Raw genomic sequence first — 23,546 nt, forward strand, 5'->3', positions numbered from 1 at the left:
CTCATTACCTATTGCTGAGTGATTTTCAATTGGCCCCATACCTACGTTTTGTAACTATTCCCTATCATAGGTTTTTATTAACCAAGCTAAGGTTTAACCTTATTCATTTCCACCTAGGTTCTTTTAAGGGATGGCAGAAGCCAGAACTAGCCGCCCCTTGCAGCTGCGACAATTTCTCTGTGCAGGACACCATGCACTTCATTATGTTCTGTAGTTTATATCACGAGCAGAGAAAGAAGCACTTACTTCCATTGCTAAAAAACGCTGGGTTCACACAGGTGAGACCCGCGTTGCTCTATCTACAGCTAATGGCTAATCCATGTATTGCATTTGGTCTTGCAAATTTTTTGGTCGCGGCAGCTAGGGCGAAAGTTGCTGGTCAATCTTCGCCCTAAAAGTTTATTAAATGTATGAAATCACAGTATAGGCATGGTTTTTACATATACATACCTTTTTATCTAAGTGTAAATAGTATTTTAAACGTGTATTGATATAATGTATACTTTTTAACGTGTTGTGCTAATGTTTTTTTTTTTTCTCTTTGTATGACTTTAATAAGTCGAATAAAGATATTCTGACTGACAAAAGTCTGCTTGTCCCTGAAAGCTGGGAAGATGGTGATTTCAGCACCACAGCCCCTTTGTTGATACCATTTGCAGGGAAAAAACAGATGCTTTCATCTATATCCCTTTTTTCCCATTCCCCCCCCCAAAAACCTAAATTAATCTGTATTTTGGCTAATTTCTGGGTCCCCTTCAGGGGACTCAACAAACCTTGAATACCTTTAAAATTCCCATGATATTGGATGAAAAGGACACAAATTTGACGTGGATACCTTAGGTTGTCAAAAAGTTACAGGGGCCTAATCGCGAACTACCCCAAACAGCCAAAAAAAGGCTTAGCACAGGGGGGCAAAATGTATAGCAGCGAAGGGGTTAAATCCTAAAAATGGCCCCTCTTGTTGCAAAAGTTAGAAAAGCTAACTAGTTTATTAAGCTAGTGGATCTGAAAAGACAAATATTAAATTTAGCAAGTCAGAAGGGGGGGCTTATGAAATTGATTTAACATCAAACCTAATGAAGATCTTAATTGACAAGGTGGTCACTTTTTTTTGTTTTTAACAGAGTGACGGGTACAGGGAAGAAACTGGGAACATAACATCATAGGAGAGATGCACTGGGCGAAAAACTACTACTAACACCTGATAACTATATTCGTAATAACTTCCTCAAAACAAGGTATAAAATGAGAATGGGGCTAAGCATGGGCGGAAAATCCGTTTCGCTCGCGGATTTTGCGGATTTTCGGTGAATTCGCAATCCGCGAGATTCGCGAATCTCCCGCAAAATCCGCAAATCCGCGAGCAGCTGATTTTATGGCTTGCTCGCACTGTTCGCGTGAGTTCGCGGCTTCCCAGTACAACTTCGCGCCCCGCGAATAAGTGCTAAATTGCAGAAATACGATTTTAGCAAAACTGAAACTACTTACCAGGTTCAAAAGTTCAGGCTCATCATTAGTAGCCATTTCCTGTAGTGCTTCCTGAGGGGCCCCTCCAGAGTTCAGTTGCCAGTTGCAACTATTATGTGACCCTGCTCTGAACCTCAGAATAGTTACACATATGCCACAAAGGTCCTGAATTACAGCTAAGGGAGACAAGCAGGAGCCAGGCTGGAAGTTCAAATCCATTAATCAGCCCCTAATTCATTATTGTCAGTTGGGGCAGGGCAGGTGTTGTAACTAATTTTGCAACAATGAAAGCACTTAGCAAGTGCAAAAGATCACTAATCAGGAAGCACTAAGGAAGCAGGTGCCAGCTAAAAAAATATTCTGTGACACATTAATCAGCCCCAAATTAATTCAGGTCACTTGAGGCAGGGAAGGTGTGCTTTGCTTTGCCACAATAATGTAAAACTGGACAACCAGAGGGTGCTGTGATGAAACAGAGGGTGGCATGGGTGGGCCAGAGGGTGGCATGAGTAGTCAGAGAGTGGCAGTGGTGACAGAGTGGCAAACAAAAAAAAAAAAAAATCCGCAAATTCGCGAGAATTCGCGGATTTTGCGGATTGCGAGTGCGAGATTCGCAAAATTCGCCCATGCTTAAATGGGGCATAGAGAGGGAGGAGGGATGTGGTTTAGGGGCAGAGGAGGAGAGTGGATAGAGAAGTAGTGAACCCAGCAGTCTTTGGGCATCTGAGTAGTACGTGTCTCTCCCAATACCAATCGTGCAGTATTGCAAAGGGCCATCCAGGTAGACACACAATTCAATCAAGTAGAACCTTTGAGGCCAAGTTACTGGGATACTCGGAAATACGCAGATGATCCGCATTGTTTCTATGGGAATGTCACTCATAACTAACATCAGGCCCCGAGAACAGCGCCGTGGCGGGCACACAGACAGACAGACTTAAGAACAAAACCGAAGCAGTGTATTACTCTCTTGTTCCTATGTCTCTGCCAAATATCTGCACATTATTTTGACCCAAGTAACATTATTAACTCGAGATTGCCCCAAAAAATAATATGTTAATTTTTTGTTTGATCTATTTCCATGACTAAGAAAACCGATACGTGTATTAATACGTGTATTAATTTAATAAACAGATAGATTGCAGCAACGATTTTTTGCTTTTCTTACATGCAACAATGAACCTCAAGTAAGTCAGTGTACTGTTAGCATGGGTTGTTACCATCAACAGGTAGAACAAGCTGACAGGTATTTGCGACTTGCTAGCACAAAGAAGCAGATTTCTTTTCATCTTTGCAAACTATTGATGAGCAGAAGCGTGCTTGTCACCAAAGGTCAACCGCTGAGGGGAAGTATCAGTTAACAACTGTGCGCTCAAAATTAGCACTCTACGAGTTTACGGAATTAAAATTCCATTGTGAAACTGGCAGAAAATTATTACTGTCGTGCTTTGTGACGCTGCTAAGGAAGTGAACTTTGGACAACTTCACCTGTAGGAGAAACTTCGTAATAAAAACGTTATTTTGAGAGGAAAAGTCTTGAAAAAATATGTGTGGGAAAATTCTATTACAAAAGTTGGTTTATGCCTTTTTTACACTTCGGGATTTTTTATAGCTCCATTTTGATGGCCATAACGTTTAAGATTTGAAAACCACTCCACCAAAGGTGGACATTTAAACTCCCACTGTTTACTCTATTTTTAGAAATACGAAGCCCAAGTTACAATATTCTATGGCATTCATCTATGCAATCACAATGTTAATTTGCACATTTTGCTCAGCAAAATCGTTGCTGGAAATAAATCAACGTCACTTTGCACGTTTGCTCTACAAAATGTTTTTGCAAAAAATGATTTCAAATTGCCTTTTGATGAAAATTCTTTACCTCTAATGTAAGGTACCTTCACTGGAAGCATAACTAAAAATATAATTCTAAATTTCACAAAACTGCAAAATTTTAATTTTGCCCAACATCATCAGTAGAATTATCATTATGCATTTCAGCAACTGGTTCTGTACTGTGCGGCCTGTTTGAGCTGGGACCATTTACCAACCATCACACTTCTTGGGAATGCTATTATGTGCAATGGTCATTGCAGGTTCCCAATGGGATAACTTACATTGGGCACCTGTGGGACATGATGGCAAAATGACTTAGCTTTAACGGAATAGCCCACAAATTTGAGCCTCGATTGACTCAAAATTCTCCTACATCCAAAATAGCCTGGGAACGATTCACAAAGGTATACTTAGACCTGAAGTCTAACTTTAGACCTTGGGCCGAATTACATAAAGTGCCCTGGGGGCACAACAGGCAGTTGCGCCAGCTTTGCGCGCCCCGAGGCACTTCTGTATTACAGAAGGAGCTGCAGACACTTGTGCGCCCCTCTGTAATACCAATAGCGCTGGCGCACATAAAACACAAGTGCTATCTTCAAGGGAGCGGTTTGCTCATTTGCATGGGGCGTGCCCCATGCAAATGAGGGAATCTCTTTGCTTTAACACCCGCACCATGGTACTGACGTGGGCGCAGAGGCAAAGAAGCCCTCAGGAGGCGCACTGACAGTTTGCTATCTAAAAGGTGGTGCACTGTCAGTGCGCCCCCTGATGGCAGCCCTTTGGAGGGGGAAAGGGAGGTCCCATGGACCCCCCAGACATCTCCTTCAAAAGTGCAGGTGGGTTGAGGCATGCACTGTGAAAACATGGAGCAGCTTCAAAGCAGCTGCTCGGTTTTTCACAGGAATGCGCTGCCCCCAGGGCAGCACGAGTTTGCGGCTGACCTGGGGGCAGCGCATTCATGATAAAAAAAGCGCATTTTCACAGTTTGCGCCCGGCGCACCTTTTTAAAGGTGAGGACGGTGCATACAATGAAAAGGCGCAATTACCTTGGAGTACTATTTGGCGATGGTCCCTGGCATACCATAGCAGTGGAGATCCCTTGGACTTCGGGAGGCCTCCTTACATTCAGTTGAATGTGAAGTGCCCTGAAAGACGCGGGGAGAAGGCTGTTGCGTGACCCGCGGTGAAGTGGAGTTGCATGTTCTTGGAAGGCCCTATTGCCAGCGTACAGGTGACTCGTGAGAGCCGCAGGGCACAGAGGAAGACTGGTGGATGGTGAAGCACTGAGGTGGGTACCCCCCTTGGGAGCTGATTGGGTGTGGGCATAGACAGCGCAACTTCTTCTGTGGGACCGAGACGGTTCCTACAGAGACTGCCCAGAGAAGAACTCGGCACACTTCTCATATGGCTGGACTTTGGGCTCAGTGAAGGCAGTCGGGCTGACTCAACCAACTGAGCTATATTGCAAAGCCAATGCTGAGATAGAGCTACCTTGACAGCTCCCCTTCCCCTGCCAGGTGTGCTGGTTGATGGAACGATGCAATGGCGACGGGAGGGAGAGGTCCCAGGAATAACCCCAAAAACAACTGGCAAAATTTGCGTAGTCCAAGGCTGGAGATACAAGCATCTCCCCGAGATCGGGAAAGGAGGGTTACGCAGCGGCAGCGACGCACGATTCAGAGCCCACCCTTCATGATGTTATGGCGACTATCAGTGGTGTGCAGACGCTGGTGGATTCGGTTAATGTTGAGGTTTCGCTCTTTCGGGCCAATTTCCGGAGGATGGATGGGACAGTCAAGGAGCTAAAAATAGTCACTACTGCTCTACAGACAGACAACTCAGAGCTGCAAACGCAAATGCGTGAACTGCAAAAAAGCAGGAAAGAATGTCGCAGCAACTCGACGACTACGAAGGCCGGGCCCGCACAATACTATTCGCATTTTGGGGGTTCCGGAGAGAACAGAGGGGCCGGCGGCGGACCTATATGTGAAAGACCTCATAACGAAACACCTTAAACCCAAGACTCTATCCAACTACTTTTCGATTGTAAGGGCCCACAGAGTATCGGGAGGTAGGCCGCGACCTGGTGCGCAACCGAGACCTATTATTGCGCGAGTTTTCAACTACCACGACAGGGACATCTACGAGGTGGCCTTTTTTTCCGGATTTCACGGCCAAGGTGCAGGCCCATAGGAGCAGCTTCCAGGCGGTAAAAAAGGAACTCCGAGACAGGGAGCTCAGATATGTGATGCTGTTTCCGGCACGCCTGAGAGTTGAATCTGATGGAAAGTCATGGTTTTTTGACTCCCCAGAGGCAGTCTGGGAATAGATGGATCGCTGGACTACAGTAGGGAACCAGAGGAGGGGCCGAAAGAGTAATCCGGGTCATCGACATGGAGCTCCAGTGGAGACGAGCCAGGGAAGCCCAGCGGATGTTCCTAGCCAGCTTGAGGAACAGGACTAATGGACAAGGGTGTCGAGAATGGAGCACTCAAGCTGGGACTCTAGTAAAAGCGCAAGTAGTGGGGTCGGGGGAACGGGACGAGTGATGATACTAATTACAGTATGATTTGTTAATGTAAGGGTTCCTACCACTGTTTCACGTACTATGTTATTACCTAGAAGTGATTTGGGAGGGACGCATGTGGCTCATAGTGGATGGCAATAATTCCAATTATTTTGCTTTGAATTCAATGGGAAGAGCGGCTGCTTTACCCCGTGTATTATCAATATTCTAGGCGGGAGAGAAGCACTCTGCCAAATTTGGGGGTGGGTAGTATTGAATCCACGGGCAGGGGGGCAGGGGGCGGGGAGGCTGAAGGGGAGAGGGGATTGGGTGGTTGTTTCAAGGTTGTTTGGTTTATTGATGTGATGATTGCTTCACTGATATCAGGAAGGATACTGTATGAAGGAATGCGTACTAGTATGTCCTTAGACTTAAAGCATTCAAAGAGATCAAATGACATATTGAGTATTGGACGACAATTGCTAAATGTGTGGGCTTATGCTTTCTCCTACGTGGCCATGATCCGTGTAATGGGACGAAGGGTGACATGTAACTATGGGGAAGGATAGGGAGCGCTCCCTGGCAGTAATGTTATGGAATGTGTATGGGTTGGGGGATAAAACCAAGAGGGGAATTGTGCAACAATACCTGAAGAGGCACTCACTGGACGTGGTCTTAATGTAGGCCAGGCCTGGAAGGCCAATCCCTCACTAGATGGGGGTATAAACTTTTGGCACATGCAGACTACACGACTGGCTCAAGGGGTACAGCTATACTGGTGTAAAAGTCCACACCCCTTATTGTACACAAGACATGGGCAGACGCTGCAGGCCGATTTACGGGGGTTGAGGCCCAATGGGACGGGACAGACCTTAATATACTTTCGGTCTATCTGCCGCCCGCTCTGGGCAAGACTGCACTGGAGGACCTGGGCACTAAGCTGACTGGACTTCGGGAGGGTGTACTGATTATGGGGGGTGATTACAACATGACACTAGACGATACGGTCTATCGACAACCACCGAGGCCACAAGACAAATCTAGCAACCTCCTCCCTGGTTTTGTACAGGCGCTGGGACTGACAGACGTGGGCCAGATACTCCATCCCACCGACACACTGTTTACCTTTTACTCCAATGCCCACCGTAGTTTGTCACGTATTGATTACTTCTTCACACATCAGTCCTCTATAGGCAACTTTGCCCAATACAGGGTCCTACCTAGAGGGATATTGGATCACTCTCCGGTCTGGACGGAATACATGCAATGGGCACGCCAAACACCAGCCACGATAGTGATTAACCCATGGCTCTTACACATCCCAGACATTAGAGGCGAACTCCGTACTCAAAATAGAACAACTTTGTTGAGAATGTGGACTCTGTTGATTCCAAGTGCACAATCTGGGAGGCATTCAAGGTGGTACTTAAGGGGATAGCCCGGTCGTTGGAATCTGGATATGTTGCCAAAAAACAGGAGCTCCTGACCACAGTAGGGGCTGACCTCCTTGAACTAGAGCGGGAGTACTCACTGGACCCCTCGCCTGACACCAGACACAGGCTTCTCTTGAAACAGGACGAATTTGGAATTAAGACTAGGGAACAGATGGTAGCCAAGCACCACGCACTTCAGTACAGACTCTATGAGCTCGGGGACAGGACAGGCAGGACATTGGCATGGCTTGAGAGGCACGAACAGGGTTCTCGGTGGGTCCATAAGCTGGTGACGCCGGAAAGGGGACATGGTAACTCACCCGTAGGACATAGCGGAACAATTCGCCGCTCACTTTGAGAGGGTATACTCCCCCTCTACCCACTATACGGCAGAAGACTCCCGCCAGCTCCTCAAAGACAGTGATGTCCCAAGCCTATCAGAGTAGGATAGGGAAACTTTGGAGGCAGACCTCTCGACGGAAGAAATAGGTAAGGCCCTAGGACAACTCAAATCTGGAAAAGCGATGGGGCCTAATGGCATCCCAGTAGAATTTCTGAAGGCTACGGCCTCTCTGACTGTGCCACATTTGAAAGTCATGTATGAGGAAAGTTTGGAGGAGGGTCGGCTACCAATAGATCAGCGACTAGCTACTATTTTAGTTATTTACAAACAGGGTAAACCGATGGACGTATGTGGTTCCTATAGGCCAATTTCATTGATAAATGTAGAGACAAAGGTACTAGCCAAGGTTCTGGCAAATAGACTAGCAACAGTAATCGCCTCACTGGTCCACTCTGACCAATCAGGCTTTATGCCAGGATGCAACACAGCCCTCAACCTCTGGAGAGTACACAATCTGATGGCCTGGAGATAATATATTGAAGAAGACGCAGCCATACTGTCCCTTGACGCCTCTTTGCCGTTTGACTCCAAAGAATAGCCATACTTATTTGAGGTGTTACAGAGGGCCGGGCTGGGCCCTAAATATGTGGCCTGGGTGAGACTCCTCTATACTGGAATGTTGGGCCATGCAAGAGTGAATGGCTTTACATCCCGTACGTTTGAACTCCGTAGAGGCACGAGACAGGGATGCCCACTGTCTCCACTGATCTTTGCCCTGGTACCGGAGCCACTTGCGGCCTTGGTACGGAGGGTTGTGATGGTTTGTTGCATGCGCTGGGCAGCTGATGTGGAAGACCGCATATCGCTCTATGCGAACGATATCCTGCTTTATTTGGCTTCCCCCTATAGATCTATCAGTGTGGTCCTGGATATATTCACAAATTTCGGTAAATATTCGGGATACGCGATTAACTGGCACAAATTAGTCCTGTTCATGCTGAAAGGAGATGTTCCGCGCCTCCAGCCACGGTGTGCGATAACGGTTGTAAAGGAAGGATTTCAATACTTGGGGATTTTTATCACCTCAGACCAAGCCCGTTTTCACGATTTGAATTTAGCCCCACCTCTAGCCAGGCTGAGGGCCGATGTGAAACATTTGAGGACCCTGCCCTTGACTCTGGTGGGGAGGGCGGCGCTTTTCAAGATGCTGGCCCTTCCACGTTTTCTCTATGTCTTACAAAACTGTCCCCACAAGGTCCCAGACTCGTACTTTAGGGCGATCGAGAGCGAGCTAACCACACTGCTATGGGACGGTAAGGCCCCCAGAATTGAGAGACAAAAATTGACAAAAAGTTGGTACGACAGGGGCATTGCCCTCCCGGATCTGCAGAGGTACTATTGGGCGGCGCAGCTGGTGACAGTCAATCACTTACTGTTACCACTCCCCAGATGACCCAGCATACGCCCTCAACAGATACCAAACTGACCGCTCTGGATATCTGGGGGCTTTGTATATGACCGACAGGAAAAACAAGGGGAAATTCTTTGAACCGACCAAACATACACTTGAAATTTGACATATGGTTACCTCTCGACTGGGATGGGCGGGCACTCTCTCACTGGCCACGCCGTTATGGTTTGCTCAGCGGCTGGGACGACTAGACTATCAGCCCGGATTCGACAAATGGGACCTAATTGGACTATCAAAAGTGGGGGATCGGATTAAAAAAGGGGCTATACTGACTTTTAGTGAACTCCAGATGAAGTATCAGATGGCACAGGGAGAAATATATAGATATCTACAGATCCGACATGCACTACATGCGGCTTTCCCATCTTTTAAAGATATACCGGAATCATCGCCCCTGGAAGATCGCCTGCTGGACAGACCTCTAACCTCAAAGGCAATATCCCTAACCTACAAGAAGCTGAGTAACAACCACCCAGATGCCTTCCCGAAGCTTAGGTAGATATGGCAGGATGACGTAGGCCCTTTAGAAGATGACGATTGGCGATCAGCACTGATGTCCCCACATGAAGCAGCTATTACCCAGAGATTTTGCCTAATCCAACTTAGAATACTCCACCAATCATATATTACAGGGACAGTACTGGCTAGAATGAGATCCAAGCCTGATGACAGATGTGTGAGTGGATGTGGGCAGCAGGCCATGTTCTATCATACACTGTGTTCCTGCCCCAAGATGCGCCCTATTTGGGAGGGACCAACCTCATATGCATACAGCCCTGGGGAAAGATATAACACTTACACCACAGCTTGGGTTATTGAACATTTGGGAAGCTACTGACCTGACAGAAGTCGAAAGGCAATTTATAACGCTTGGTTACACACTGGTTAAGAGAGAAGGGGCTGGGGGGACAGGCGCCCGCCACGGGTCTCCCTGTGGGCCAGAGAAATGGATAGATGTATGACGGCAGAGACAGTGGTTTATAAGACTCGGGATGCCCCAAAAAATGGGATAAGAAGTGGTCACGGTGGAACGAACATAGGGGTAATTTATGTGTGTCACCCAAAACTGAAATGGAAATGCGAAGGCAAGAGAGACAGGTAGGAGATATGTAATGAACAACTCTTGATTACTGTCGTTTACCTGTAACACCTTGATGAAAATATGCAATGTGTCGTTCAATCATGTAATGTACTAATGTGATTATGATCAATAAACAAAGTTTATAAAACATTTTTTTTTAAAGGCGTCATTACCATCATACGGCCCCTGAAGTCTAAGTTTTGATCTGAAGTGTAAATTTAGACCCCAGTATAACTTTAGACTTTCAGATCTTAACTTAGACTTCATGTCTAAACTTGCACTTCAGGTCTAGGTTTACCTTTGTTAAGGTAAATGGCATAGCAGAAATATGTCATGTGTGCGAACTAGAGAAATACAGCAGTGGTGACAGTAGGGTTTCCCACAAAGACTTAAAGAAAAACAAATATCCTGAAATGCCAAATGGGGGAAAGTGATATCAAATCAGTTAGTACTAACAATATGGATTTTTGTGGCGTGTGTTCTGCATGGACACCGAATTAACTTCTGAGCAGATGTAGAAGTATTGAAAGAGTAATGAATTTAGAGGAAGAGAAGCTACTTACATGAGTGAGACCGTGAAGTGAAATCGCTGCCTTAACCCTTTAAATGTGACAAAAGATTGCGGAGGAAAGCTTCTGGTAGTCATCTCGCAGTAGGGTCGCTCGTACTCTCCTGGGGGGCACTCGCACTTGAAGCCCCCTATGAGCAGATTGACGCAGGTCCCCCCATTCTTGCACACTCCAGGAGCACAGCGGCCCGAGCGGGAACTCACTTCACAGTGTTCTCCTAAACACGAAAAAGAAATAGAGATTATACTACCTGCGTAGTGCTTCACAAACATAGCACAGAGAAATCCAAAAGAGGTCTCAGAGGCATAGACAGGAAGATGTTTGTTCATAATCGTATTAAAAAACACCCTCGTAAATAAATCTGCATCTCGTTAAATACTGCACTATTTTCATGAAGCTTTGTGGGTCATCTGTGTTATTGTATAACACTAGAACATAACCAGAGAACTTTCCACCTCAAAAGCTAAACTTTGTTTCATAAATATTGCGCAGTGATCCGAAAATGTAATGACTTCTTCTAAAATTTAATGACGACTTCTAAAATTTGCATTTCCAAACTCACGACCACCTATTCAGGAAAACCCTAAACTACGCAAATGATTCCAATTTAGAATCTGTATATGGAAATGTATCCGGTCTGGAAATTGTATTGTAGCTCTGGCCTAATAAGAAGGGTCTGACAAAGCAATATCCTTAGGAGAGAGCATACAAACACCACATTTTCTGTTTACCACATAGATCTTTATCGCAGTTTTATTATATGCTCCCCCACGCAAGTCTTACATAGAATATTAGCTTTTACTCACACTTTACTCAGGACCAGATTCGTAACTCTGTATATGATGTTTTATATTCGTTTATTATGGTCCCATTTTGAAAATTGCTACTTTCGAACTCTTTTCCCTGTTGGTGATATTTAAATTCCCTATTACAGCATATCTTTACAATGAATGTTCTACGCAAAGCACTGTGACACACTAAAGCCCCTTATGTGCTAGATAAAACTGTACATAAATAAAAGAAATTAAACGAATTTGATTTGTACAGCTTTTTATGCAAAATAAATATCAAAGGCCTGTGGTGACATCAAAGAATGGCTCTGTTTAGGTCTGGAGCTAGGTCCTTATCACTTTACAAAAAATATATGTTCTTAAAATGCCTATTTAGAGGTTTTTTCAGCCAGCCCTCTTCACCCATCAATCTGTCATTGGTCACTCACAATTTTCTTCCACCCACTAAAGCTGGAAGCAATAGACCAGCCCGCATCAGCCAATAGCTTACTTCACTTCGAGTGACAGCATTCTGCACTTTAATAAGGAGCACATCCACACACAAAGAAGCCTTGAGCACCAGAAACTAAAATGTAAATCTATGCTTTTTGAGACCCAAAAAATATTTTTTCTTTTAACCAAAACAGGCATTGACAAAACCAAAGGGCTGGCAGCCAACGCTGGACCTATTGCTTTCCAATGCTTGTTTTTTTATAGAGCGCCATCCTATTGAAACGTGAATAACTTGCAGAGTTGTAAATACTGGCAGCCGTGGAGGATGAAAACATTATTAATTACTAAGCTGCTGTTGATGTAGCTCCAGGCGCAGAAAAAAATGAAGGATGCACTGAAATTTATGTAACCTAGATCCAGGAGGCCTGGATCCAGGCCAGGTTTTCGGGCTAACTGCTATGGTAATGATTTGCATTAAGATTCATTTGATGAAAATGTATCGCCTGTGGGTACATCTGTCAGGGATTTGGCTCTCCTGGATCCCAAGATTTATTTTTTTCCTTTGTTTAAGAAAGAGGAGATGTACGTTTTTGGGAAAAGGTAACTATGTATTGTAAAGAATGTTATTTTCAACCTGTCGATCAAAATAGTTGTCTGGAATAAACAGGTACCTATTAGAGCAGATTATAGTTTTATGTGAATTTTAAAAAGCAATGTATAATCTAACGTAAATAATAAACAGATGCTCAAAATCAATGCACTGACCCAGGACTGTCAGTAGTCCAATGACCCTCCTTGTCCCCCTGCTTGGTCGCCTGATCTTTCTGTTCCCCTACTCAATGGTAAATGCACTAATTAACATGCTTAAAAGGAAAAATGACAACATAAATTAACATAACGTTATCTGTCTCGCTCCTATGCTCTCACTTTAAAAAAAAGACTTTCAGCACTTTGATGAGGGCTTTCGGTAGCAAACCTGCTATAGCCATACTTATACCATCCTTTCTGAGCCTTCCATGGTTCTGTGTGCTCCCTTTACGCCTTCAGGTCAGTTAGCAGCTCAGTCCAAGGGTGGCCGCAGATATCTCACACTGTGGTTTTAATAGCCAAATTCATGATCACTAAACTAATATGGTTCCTACCACGTGCTTCACTATCTATCTACTTCCTGGAGTGCTTTTTACTGCACTTTCTTCTCGTCTCCTCCATAATATACTGACTTCTTGGAAGCTCACAGGCAATAAATGTTAAATTAAGATGGCACCCATGTGCTATTAGTTAAAAGAGATCCAATTCCAACAAAACACACCATGTAAATCTCTGCTGCAACAATACCAACTAATGAAGCTTTCCCTCCACAAGATCAGCAATCCTTATGGTTACGGCCATGGCCTTAAATAACCTTTTCTATTTTGACGTCCAATAAAAAGGGCAGCCTTTGTCCAGTTGGCCAACCTTTGCTTGCCCCATTAAGCAGAGTTATTAACCATGTTCTGGAATTGCTTCCTGATAAGTTCCCTGCGGTTGGAAGTATAAGAGGAATACATCTGTGGGCCTACACTGCAGAGAAATTCCCAAAAAGAAGAAGCAGAACCGCACGTACCGAGCAAAACATATCTTTGCGATCTAGAAACAATTGGGCACATTTAATTTCAAGATCAAAACAGATTGCTTGGAAAAGTTGCTAGTCCGATATGTACCTGCACTGCACGAGATACTAATTTACCAATATTCACAAGTATGGGGAACTGTTTCACAGCTCATCTTTTGTCATTTCTACACAAAATAACCTAGGATGAATAATCTTCCCTACTCACACTAACGATGAAACTCAACCCCTATCACATTTGCAAAGGCAGTGAAGCCGATAAAATTTAGAACGGTTCACAAAACCCCCTCCTATTTTTTCAATGCTAATCATACTGTGCCACCCCTATTCTTAGTCCATTCAGAAGCATCTACGGCCTGATAACTGGGTCATGAGACATGCAGAAAAAAAGAAATGAGTCCAGGAAAACTAAATACACGAAGAAAAACCAATGAAAAATAAAACAAATGTGCTAGAGTTTGCTCCAAAAGGAGTACTAGGCCAATCACTGGGTCACAATATTGTGGTTCACACTTGTGGTCTTATCACCACTTTCATTAGTCTGTGGTCCCCTTTGTTGGCTGTTGAAAGGAAGAGCATCACATTGTGGACTCACAATTACTACATCCTATAGGGCTCGCCAAGCGAAGACACGCAACCTCATTGGTTACCTCCACTTCATCTGGACAATATCTCGATGTATTATATCTCTCGGCCATCTTTACACTCTCACTAGTCAGACAGAACTAGGCCCACCTTAGAATCAAAGGCAGTCACCTGGCTTTCCGTCATCTTTTTCCCCAGCCAGTAACCACCATTTCTCTCCCGTCTGTTCTCACCCCACTACCTCCTAATTCCCCTGGTGCTTGTAATGTCAAACATCTGGGAAGGCTGCAGGAGCGCCAAATAAAGTTTTTATTTTATATCACACTGGTCCAATCTTCCTGGTAATAACACACTTTTATTGCAACAGCAGCCCATTGCCAGTACTACGATCCACACAGAACTGCCAACACGGTGTAATGCTGATCAACCAACCACTCATTGCTGACAGTCCATCACTAAACCAACGCCCAGCTCTGATAGTGCACTTTAATCCTCAGCCTCTCTTGGCATTCCTTTCTCACATTCACTCTCTGCATAATGTGGCAGCTAAGGTAATTGGCGCCTTCTTGTTCTACTCCTTTCATTCATTCTTCAGTCCTTTTGTAGCTCTGAGACAGCAGGACAGGAACAGAATCTGTCCACAAGTCTTCCTTCACGGAAGCCGAAGACAGATTTTGCAAATGCGTCGAGGTAAAACACTACCTCTAGTTCGAACCTGCAATTTAAAATGACAGGATTGAGGGAAATAACCACTTGGCATTCCACCCTGCAGTTTAAAATTACAGGTCACAGGGGGAACCTATTAACAAGTTGTGGCCGACTGACTTAACCGTTGTTTAACCGTCCCTAGACAAGTGTCAAGTTCAAGTGCAGAAAAAGAAAAGAAAGAATTTGTCAGAGGAGGACAGGGGCCTTGGACTGGAAGTTGGGCCATCCTGACAGAGGAGAAGAGGAGAACAGTGTTCTCGGTTGGGTGAATCTGGCAGAAGTGGTGGATAATGCCTTGATGTTATGTAGATGGATCTGCAGAGTAGGTAGTGTACAGTTTAAACTGCTAGGTAGGTGTAGCGTAAAGAAGGTGAAGATCTGGAGGTAGAGGATGGAAAGAGGAAGAAGTGATTAAGGACTTGAGATATGGGTGTGCCAGGACGAGTTGGTATGAGCTAGGAGGATGGAAGAAAGTTACAGATTAAATAGGAGGCTTGGGGAAATGTGGTTATGCAAGGGGAGAGATTACCTTTCTACCACCCTACCCAATTCTAAATGAGGCCCAATTCATGTTATCCTTTTCCAGTATGTTGCTCCACTAACCACTTGAAGTAATTCATGTTGATAGAAATTGGGTTTCCAGTTGGCAGAAGTATGCCCCCTTGGCAGAGGTAGGCCCCGTTTCCAAGCAAGAACCACAATCCTAATCAGGATACGTCAAATACACACCATAAATTAATCTATGCTCACACTCTGGTAGCTTGGTACAGAGCAGGCAGGCTTAACTTAAGAGGCAATGTGCAAAGTATCTGTTCAACACTTCAAAGAGTAACACAAGGAAAACACAACAAATAGACTCCACACCAAGTTTGGAAAATTGGCTATATTTTTATGAACAAAACAAGACAAACATGACAAAAATCCAACAAGTATGGCAGGAGTTATGAACTTTTAAAGAATACATTTAAATGTAGTGCTTAAAAGCTTAAAGCGCTAACCGGGAATAGCTGATCATGCTAGACCAGGGTAAATCCAAAACCTCAGGTTGACTGCGATGGAGCGCAGGTCAGATAAAGAAACCAGCCTTGGCCCACTGCAAAGTACCTTAGATGCATCAGTCGAGATGTGAGAAGCAACAAAGTGATGCGTTGCCATCAAACTACTGGACTGAAGGCGCCGCATCGGCGTTGAGCCTTGCAAACTCGAAGATGCGATGTCCACAATATGTGCAGCAGTGGCGATGCATTCGAGTGGCGGGAGATGCGCCAGTTCCAATCTGAGCAATATCATCGATGTGTAGATTCTGGCAGTTGCAAGCACTTTATACCCACTTTCAAGGGCCAAGGACTGGATTGGCACCACTTGGAAGGGCAAGTCTTGCAGCAAGCAAAGTCCAGGTGCTGTTGCATGTTGATGAGAAGTCTTTGATGCCCGTGAGACTTAGAATAGGTCACAAGAGTGCATGCCCTTGAAGTCACTCTGGGCCCAAGTGAGAGGAGTCCAGTCCTTCCTCAGCAGGTCAGCACAACAGAAAAGCAGCTCTTCCAAGGCAGCAGTCCAGCAGAGGTGTAGTCCTTGTAGCAGCACAGCAGTCCTTCCTCCTGGCAGAGTTCTTCACAGGTGTACTGATTTGGTTGGGTCATAGACCCAGTCCTTATACCCAGTTGTGCCTTTGAAGTAGGACTGACTTCAAAAAGGGACTTTGAAGTGCACAGAGGTCCTCTCCTCCAGCGCTGGCTCCAGACGCACTCTAGGGGGGTATGCAGCCCTTTGTGTGGGGACAGGACACATGCTATTCAAGTGTCAGCTCCTCACTCCCATCCTGCCCAGAATGAACCAACAGGATGTGGATGGACACTCATTCACTCACACCAAAACATCCTTTGTATGGGCTGTCTGGAGGGAAAGCACAAAGTCCAGCTGTCACCCATCCCAGACATGTATTGGAGACAGGCTGCAGGCACACAGGGCTAAGAGCAGAAAAATGCCATCTGTCCAAAAGCGGCATTTTTAAAAGGATAATAATAAATTCAACTTTATCAATAAAGAGGATTTATCATTACCATTCCAGTGACATGGACATGACCGATCTACTGCTTCTCAATCAGGAAATCCAGCTTAGAAGTGTAAAAAGGGATTCCCAATATTAACCTATGAGAGAGGTAGGCCACACAGTAGTAAAAAAGGAATATGGGTGTTTTTCACTACCAGGACATGCAAAACTTAAAAGTACATGTCCTACCTTTTGATGACACAGCACCCTGCCCTATGGGCTACCCAAGGCCGGGTGACCTATAAGTAATAAAAGGTGAGGTTAAGAATTTGCAAGGGGTATTAAATGCCAAGTCGACATGGCAGTGTAAACTGCACACACAAGCTCTGCAGTGGCAGGCTGGAGACATGTTCAAAGTACTATTTGTGTGGGTGGTGGAAGAATCAGCATTGCAAGCCCAGTCGTAGCATTTAATTTACAAGCCCTGGGCACATGCAGTGCACTCTACTAGGGACTTATAGATAAATAAAATATGCCAATTGTGACTAAATCAATCAAGCCATGTTTTAGGTGAGAAACACATGCACTATAGCAATGGTTAACAGTGGTAAATTGCTTAGAGTCCTAAGGCCAGCAAAAAGAATCCAGCAAAATTGTAGGCGAGCAGGCAAATTGTAGGGGAGAAGACCACCATAAGGCAAACAGGTCTAACACATGTTATGCTGGCTCTGATCTTATGCAAGCAGCAGTACTGAACAGGTGGAAACGCCCAGAGCACGTCTAAGGCCCTGCCAGTGCTATAAAAGGGAGAAGTTCTGAATAGAGATTTCAACTTCCAGTTCGGATCAGTGAAGAGCGACTTGTACATGTGTTTTTGGGCCCGTCTGTGCCTTGCCTGTACTCGCTGTCAAGTGTCTAGCCTACTCAAATTCTAAATGATCCTAGCCTTAGGTAACATATGCTAGTACACCTTTCTACCTGGCATTCCCTGACCTCGCTATAGAGTCTCACGATCACCTGTAACCCAATACAGGCAAATGAAACATAAGCTTTCTACAAGCTTGACACATACGACTTCCCCCTCAAGGTGTCTGCTAGCTCAGCGAGTTACCTCAGCAATAGAAACACTAATGTGAGAAAAACGTTCCCAGAGGTATTACATTCTAGGCTATTCTTCGAAAATTCACGAGCCCTGCCACCTGAAGTAAACTGAGAAAAGGCGGCAGAGTAAGCTTTTAATAGTGCGTCACTAACTTCCCCCGAAACCACGTGCTTGGTTGGAGGTCAAAGGTACACAGATTCTTGCGTCCATGGAAAAGGGGATGCAAAGCCCAAGGTTCCTACTTGAGTGAACAAGATTGACACAAAGGAGAATACTAAGTAGGTGTTCGGATACGGCTAGCCCTTTGCAGAGAAATACAGATAAGTTGTGCTGGCTAAAAATAAAAGTGAGCATGCAAAAAATTTAATTGCATAAATGTAGAATGCAAAACCATCTATTGTCGCAATAACTACAATACATTAGGTTTCAAAACAAAAACGTAGACATGACCCTAAACCCGCTAATAAGTACCTGAACCCAAACATGCTCTGATTGGACCTTAAACAGCAAATAAACAGTGTGCCACAATATGTGGTTAAGCCATTTTAAGAAATGTAAAACAGGTTGAAACCTACAATGGTTATCCATCCAGAAGCACATGCATTTTAACTATGTGTCCTTGATCCACACAGCCTTCCACAACCCATGGCTGTAATGTTGGACCATATATAGGGAATACAATTACTTTCACTGAATCTAAATCCTAAATGGTATTATTTGACATAGTCAGTGACATTCTTAAAAACTCCCATAGAGCCAGTCCCAAAAAAATCTAGATTCCAATGGAATTTCAGAATGTATTTTTCACTACTAAAAAGGCACCACAGTAGCACTGCACTACAAGTCAGGCGGAGGGGTACCCCTGTGGGCTAGAACCACTGGGTTTTTCTGGGTGCATGAATGCACCTCATAAAGCTCACATTTTCATCGTCTGAAAGCTGGTGGAAAATGGTCATGGCAAATGGCATGGATTTGGTCAACTGATTGCAAGAGTGGTTATGGTAATTCTGGGACCCAGATGTTTGTCTTGATTCTAGTCGCAGAAACATAATATGTTTTGTAATTGGGGTGGAGGTAGCAGCAAGCATCATCAGTACCTCTAAGCCCCAATGCCTCCATCTCCAATTACCAGCCAACTTGTACTGAGGGCCTTAGAGTAGAGCATCAGGTTAGGAGCAAAAAGCAAACAGAGTTTGAATACAGGCAAGTTGGTCAGCTAGATGCAGAGGTAAGAATACAGGAGGAATAATGGTTATTATTACTCTGTTAGAAAATCATGACATAAATTCCACTATTTAACCTTCAAGGGTGACCCAAATCAAAATAACATTGATTTTATGTTGCTGGCCAGAGTAAGGTCCAGCGTTTTTCCTGATAAACTAATCACTGCACACCTAAACCTGAACTGTAGTTTATAGCTGAAATCTGGCCATCCCTGAAAGTTAGATTGTATTCTTAGGGGCACTAAAAGCCCATTTAAAGAGCTGGATGGGGGGCACTGACCACTGTGCCAGCATCTCCCAAGAATAGCAGTAGGTAAGGCTAAAATTGTCATATATGGGATACATTACCCCCTGCCCTATAATATAGGGATATTGCAAGTCACTGAGGAATTACATGGTGTTATAAAGGAGCGAGGCTGAAGGAGGTTGATGACCTCCGAGGTGACTTACAATATCATTTTAACGTACGGCAAAGGTTATTTTACTCCTTACTATACATGATCACAGCAACACCCTTACTACAAACTACTTAAATCCTTGGTGCGGTCAGGTCCTTTCATGGGAAAGATATATGTTTCCAGAATGTTAAATAAAAGTAGAAACTGTACAGGAAAATTAAACTGACAATAAACAGTAACTTGCTATCCACAATTTTAGAATCAGTTTAATTAAACTGACCAATAAACAGTAACTTGCTATCAAAAATTTTAGAATAATTTTAATTCCCGTCAGATTTCTAAACTGTCGTGGGTTAGCATGTATAGAGGTATACAGAGTGATTCTGTCTTTCCTGTAATTAACTATTGTGTGCAAAAAAATAAACATTCTGCCATACATAGCTCCTTTCTGCTGATCAGGGTTCATTAAAAAAATAATGAATCATTAGACGGAAAAGTCAGTTCTCATTTACGTTGTTTAAACTACAGCTGTACTGATGCTCTGTGTCTCGCCTCAATGGCTGCTTGCTACCGCAGGAGGCATTATGATGTCAGAACTCAACTGTGATACCTTATTACAGTTCAGCAGCTATGTCACTGATTTATTACAGATGCCTGGAGACGTCACCTGTAAAAAGGAATGAAAGATGGGCATGTATTCGGGAATTGCAGGCTCTTATGTGTTATACTGTAAAACAATACTTCAATTTGATACATTTAGTGAGATGCAACCACATTTTGTTTATTTGCAAGCGAGTAATTCTTATGTATATGGGGACTATTTAATTTATCCTAGCCTCCACTAAATAATATATTCATCCATTAAATAAGGGTTGAGAATATACAGCTATTTCAGCAAACCAGCTGAATGTACTCGGTTACCATCTCAGGCAGAGAAAGGTGTGAGATGCTCCACAAGATATAATCATACAGCAAACTAAAAACTATCATATACTACAGTCTAGGTCATTTTTTCCATCAGATTCGATCGGAGATTCGGTCTACTCTGAAAATACTGATAGAAATGATGTCAGAACGTGCCTGTAAAAACCTATTACGGATAGGTTCTGACTACACATGCCCCAAGGTTGCTGCCTGCTACCTTTACACCATCAGAAAGATGCTCGTAGTCTTACAGGAATATTTTATAAACGTCCAATATAAAAATGATCAAATTATACCAACGGAGTTTTAGAAAGAATCCAGAGATGATGCCCATTTTTGGGGCCAGTATGCCCATGCTTCTTAAACAGTGCCTTCCATTCTTGTGCCGAAGCCTAGTTATCTTAAATCTCCATCACTATTTCTCACTAATGGAAAATGGTGCAGATTTCTGATGTAGCATGTTATCTTTCTTTTGTGTATGCTACGGCACCTCGGCCAGACAAAGTTTGCAAAACCTCCACATATTCCTATTATAAGGAACATTCAGAAACATAAGTAACTAGGGGCCAGATGTAGGTGGGTAAATACCGGTCGGTAACGCTGAAATTCGGTAAATTTCAGAATTACCGACCGGTATTTAGTCATTCCTAATGTAGTTAAGGAATCGGTAAATACAGATTCCTTAATACAGATTCCTTATTGCTCTTGCATACCGATTCCTTAAATGCAATGTAGGAAGCACATTGAAGAGTGCTTTTGAGCCTTAAGAAATCGGTAATTACCACCAACTTCAAGTTGGTGGTAATTACTGATTTCCCTTAAAAAAGCACATTTTTGCTTTTGTTAAAGTACCATGTGGTACACATCAAAGCCCTTAGGGCATGTATGTGCGCCACATGTGTACACATGCACATTTCAGGGGTGCAACAGCACCCTGGCACCTTTGAAATACCTCCCGGTATTACCGATTCGGTAATACCGAACAGCTAATGCTGAATGTCTTCACATTCATTCCATTGGCCTCCAAGACCATAGAAATGAATGGGTAGGTATTCCCTATTACCGAATCTCAATTACCGATTCGGTAATAAGGAATATTAAGGATTCAGTATTTTTTACCGAATCTTTACCTACATAGGAAATACCGATTTCTTAATAGCAAATCGGTAAAATTCGCTATTAAGAAATCAGTATTTCTCATTTACCTACATCTGGCCCTAGGCTTTCTAATGTATGCCTAGAAAATGCCCATAGCTTCAGAATAGCATTAGTATCGGATTCTTAATATGGCATCTTGCTTGCAATAGTCAAGGCCCATATTGTTTCATTTTGGTTCGCAATACCGGTCTGTTGGAGGTTAAACTGCTTAAAATATAATCCTATGTAATTAACTTCATGATAATAAATACGAGGGGCTTCAAGGCAGTTTGACATCAAACTCTGTCTTCCCAAAAACGCATCTTAAAAAAACTTTATGGGTGCAAAACACACCTAGCAAGGTGAATTTAGTGACTGCACCACCTCGAACTGGAGCCACGAAATATTGACAACTTGATGGCCCTTTCAATCACCCCAAATTTCAGCTGACCCTAGTTTGTTTGGTCTGGCCTAACTGCAACAGGCTGGCAACATACCTTGTCTTAATCAAAACCTGGATAGAGATAAATTGACGTCCAACGATGACAATATTAAAGTTTTACCCATCGCTTTCCTCATTTCCACCATAAAACCAGATGAAAGCTCTTTGAACACTGCCTATGGATTCAGCACTGTGAAATGGAAGCAGAGTGGGAAACACACGAGTTGTCCTAGACAGGTTCTACCTGTACTGTGCAAACAAGCGAATAAAATACAGAACACAAGTTTACAAGGGACGCATTTTCCATGAGTAACAAGTGAGAGATGATACATTTTGCTTCAAGAGGAGCATCCATGTAATCTAAAAATCAACAAAAGTAAATCTCTGTTTTTAAACAAAAATATAATTATGTGGCTAGCCTGTCTCCTTCATAAGTGTTGAGAAACAGGCCGACCACCAAAATGCAATAGGCATTATGCATCAGATCACACCGCAGAAAAACAAAACCTGCAAGCATGCAGGAGTGAAACTAGGCCCTGCGCCAACGCAGGAACAATTGGGCTGTGCTGTTTCCATGACTCTTAATAGACAGTTTTGAATTAGAAAAATCCAGTTTTCGTGTTAAACATGTATGTACTTTTCATCTTATCTATCATCAGTATGAGCTAGCTCAGCATCTGTCTTGGTTGTGAAATCAACAGAACTCAAAACACTTGTGCTCACATGATACTTATGTCAATATATTAATCTCTTCTTTAAACAGACCAACAGAACAGCCTTAGAAATAACAGCAAAATGTGTAGCCTTAAACACGTTTCTTGACTCAGCGTATGGTTAGAAGAAGTTCACTGGAAAACTTTCTTGGAAAATTACAGTATTTAAAGCACAATATGTAATTCTTCACAAAGCCGTCTATGGTGGGTTGATTAAAAAGCGGTGTAAGATGTTCTTCACTGCAAACCCTGAGTAGTATATTGGAGTATATCCCTTTAATTATGCTCCTGATTAGTGGATCTAGTCAAACTGTCTCTTTCACCTATGGCTAGTGATACATTAATATTACACATATATTCCAGAAGGAAAGACAGATTGCATCACATTTTCAGCCCAGCATTGCTGAGCATCAACCAACGATTACATACAAAATAAAAAAATATTGAAAAAATCCTATATTATTGAACTGCTGAAACCATTGCAAACTGTACCAGGAAAGCAATTACTGCATCTGCACATTATATTCTATCAAACAGCGATGCACTAGCATACTGAATTGTTCAATGTAAACTTAGATAACATGCACCAACACCAGATTTCCCTGTACAAACGTCTACGTAGGAGTACTTCTTTATGTTTCTCTCAAACAGCACTTTTATGTATTGTCATTTATAGACGAATTCGTTGGTACCCAAAACAAGCTTCATGACCTCTCCCAGTCTACCTGTTTGGTTTTTCTCTTCGTTTGCAAGCTTGAGCTATTTCTACTTCATCTCTCCCTG

The 23,546-nt window shown here is 43.5% G+C and overlaps 1 protein-coding gene across 4 annotated transcripts in view; it reads right to left on the reverse strand.

The window, feature by feature from the left end:
- CELSR1 (cadherin EGF LAG seven-pass G-type receptor 1) overlaps positions 1-23,546 on the reverse strand; it is a 520,725-nt gene that overhangs the window by 286,312 nt on the left and 210,867 nt on the right. For all 4 annotated transcript variants that reach the window (XM_086967271.1, XM_086967267.1, XM_086967274.1 and 1 more), the window contains exon 3: positions 10,701-10,923. In XM_086967271.1, the coding sequence (XP_086823397.1) occupies positions 10,701-10,923 (223 nt within the window). The remainder of the gene's footprint in view (positions 1-10,700; positions 10,924-23,546) is intronic.

This window comes from Lissotriton vulgaris, chromosome 1_1 (assembly GCF_964263255.1).
Source record: "Lissotriton vulgaris chromosome 1_1, aLisVul1.2, whole genome shotgun sequence".
Lineage (NCBI taxonomy): Eukaryota > Metazoa > Chordata > Amphibia > Caudata > Salamandridae > Lissotriton > Lissotriton vulgaris.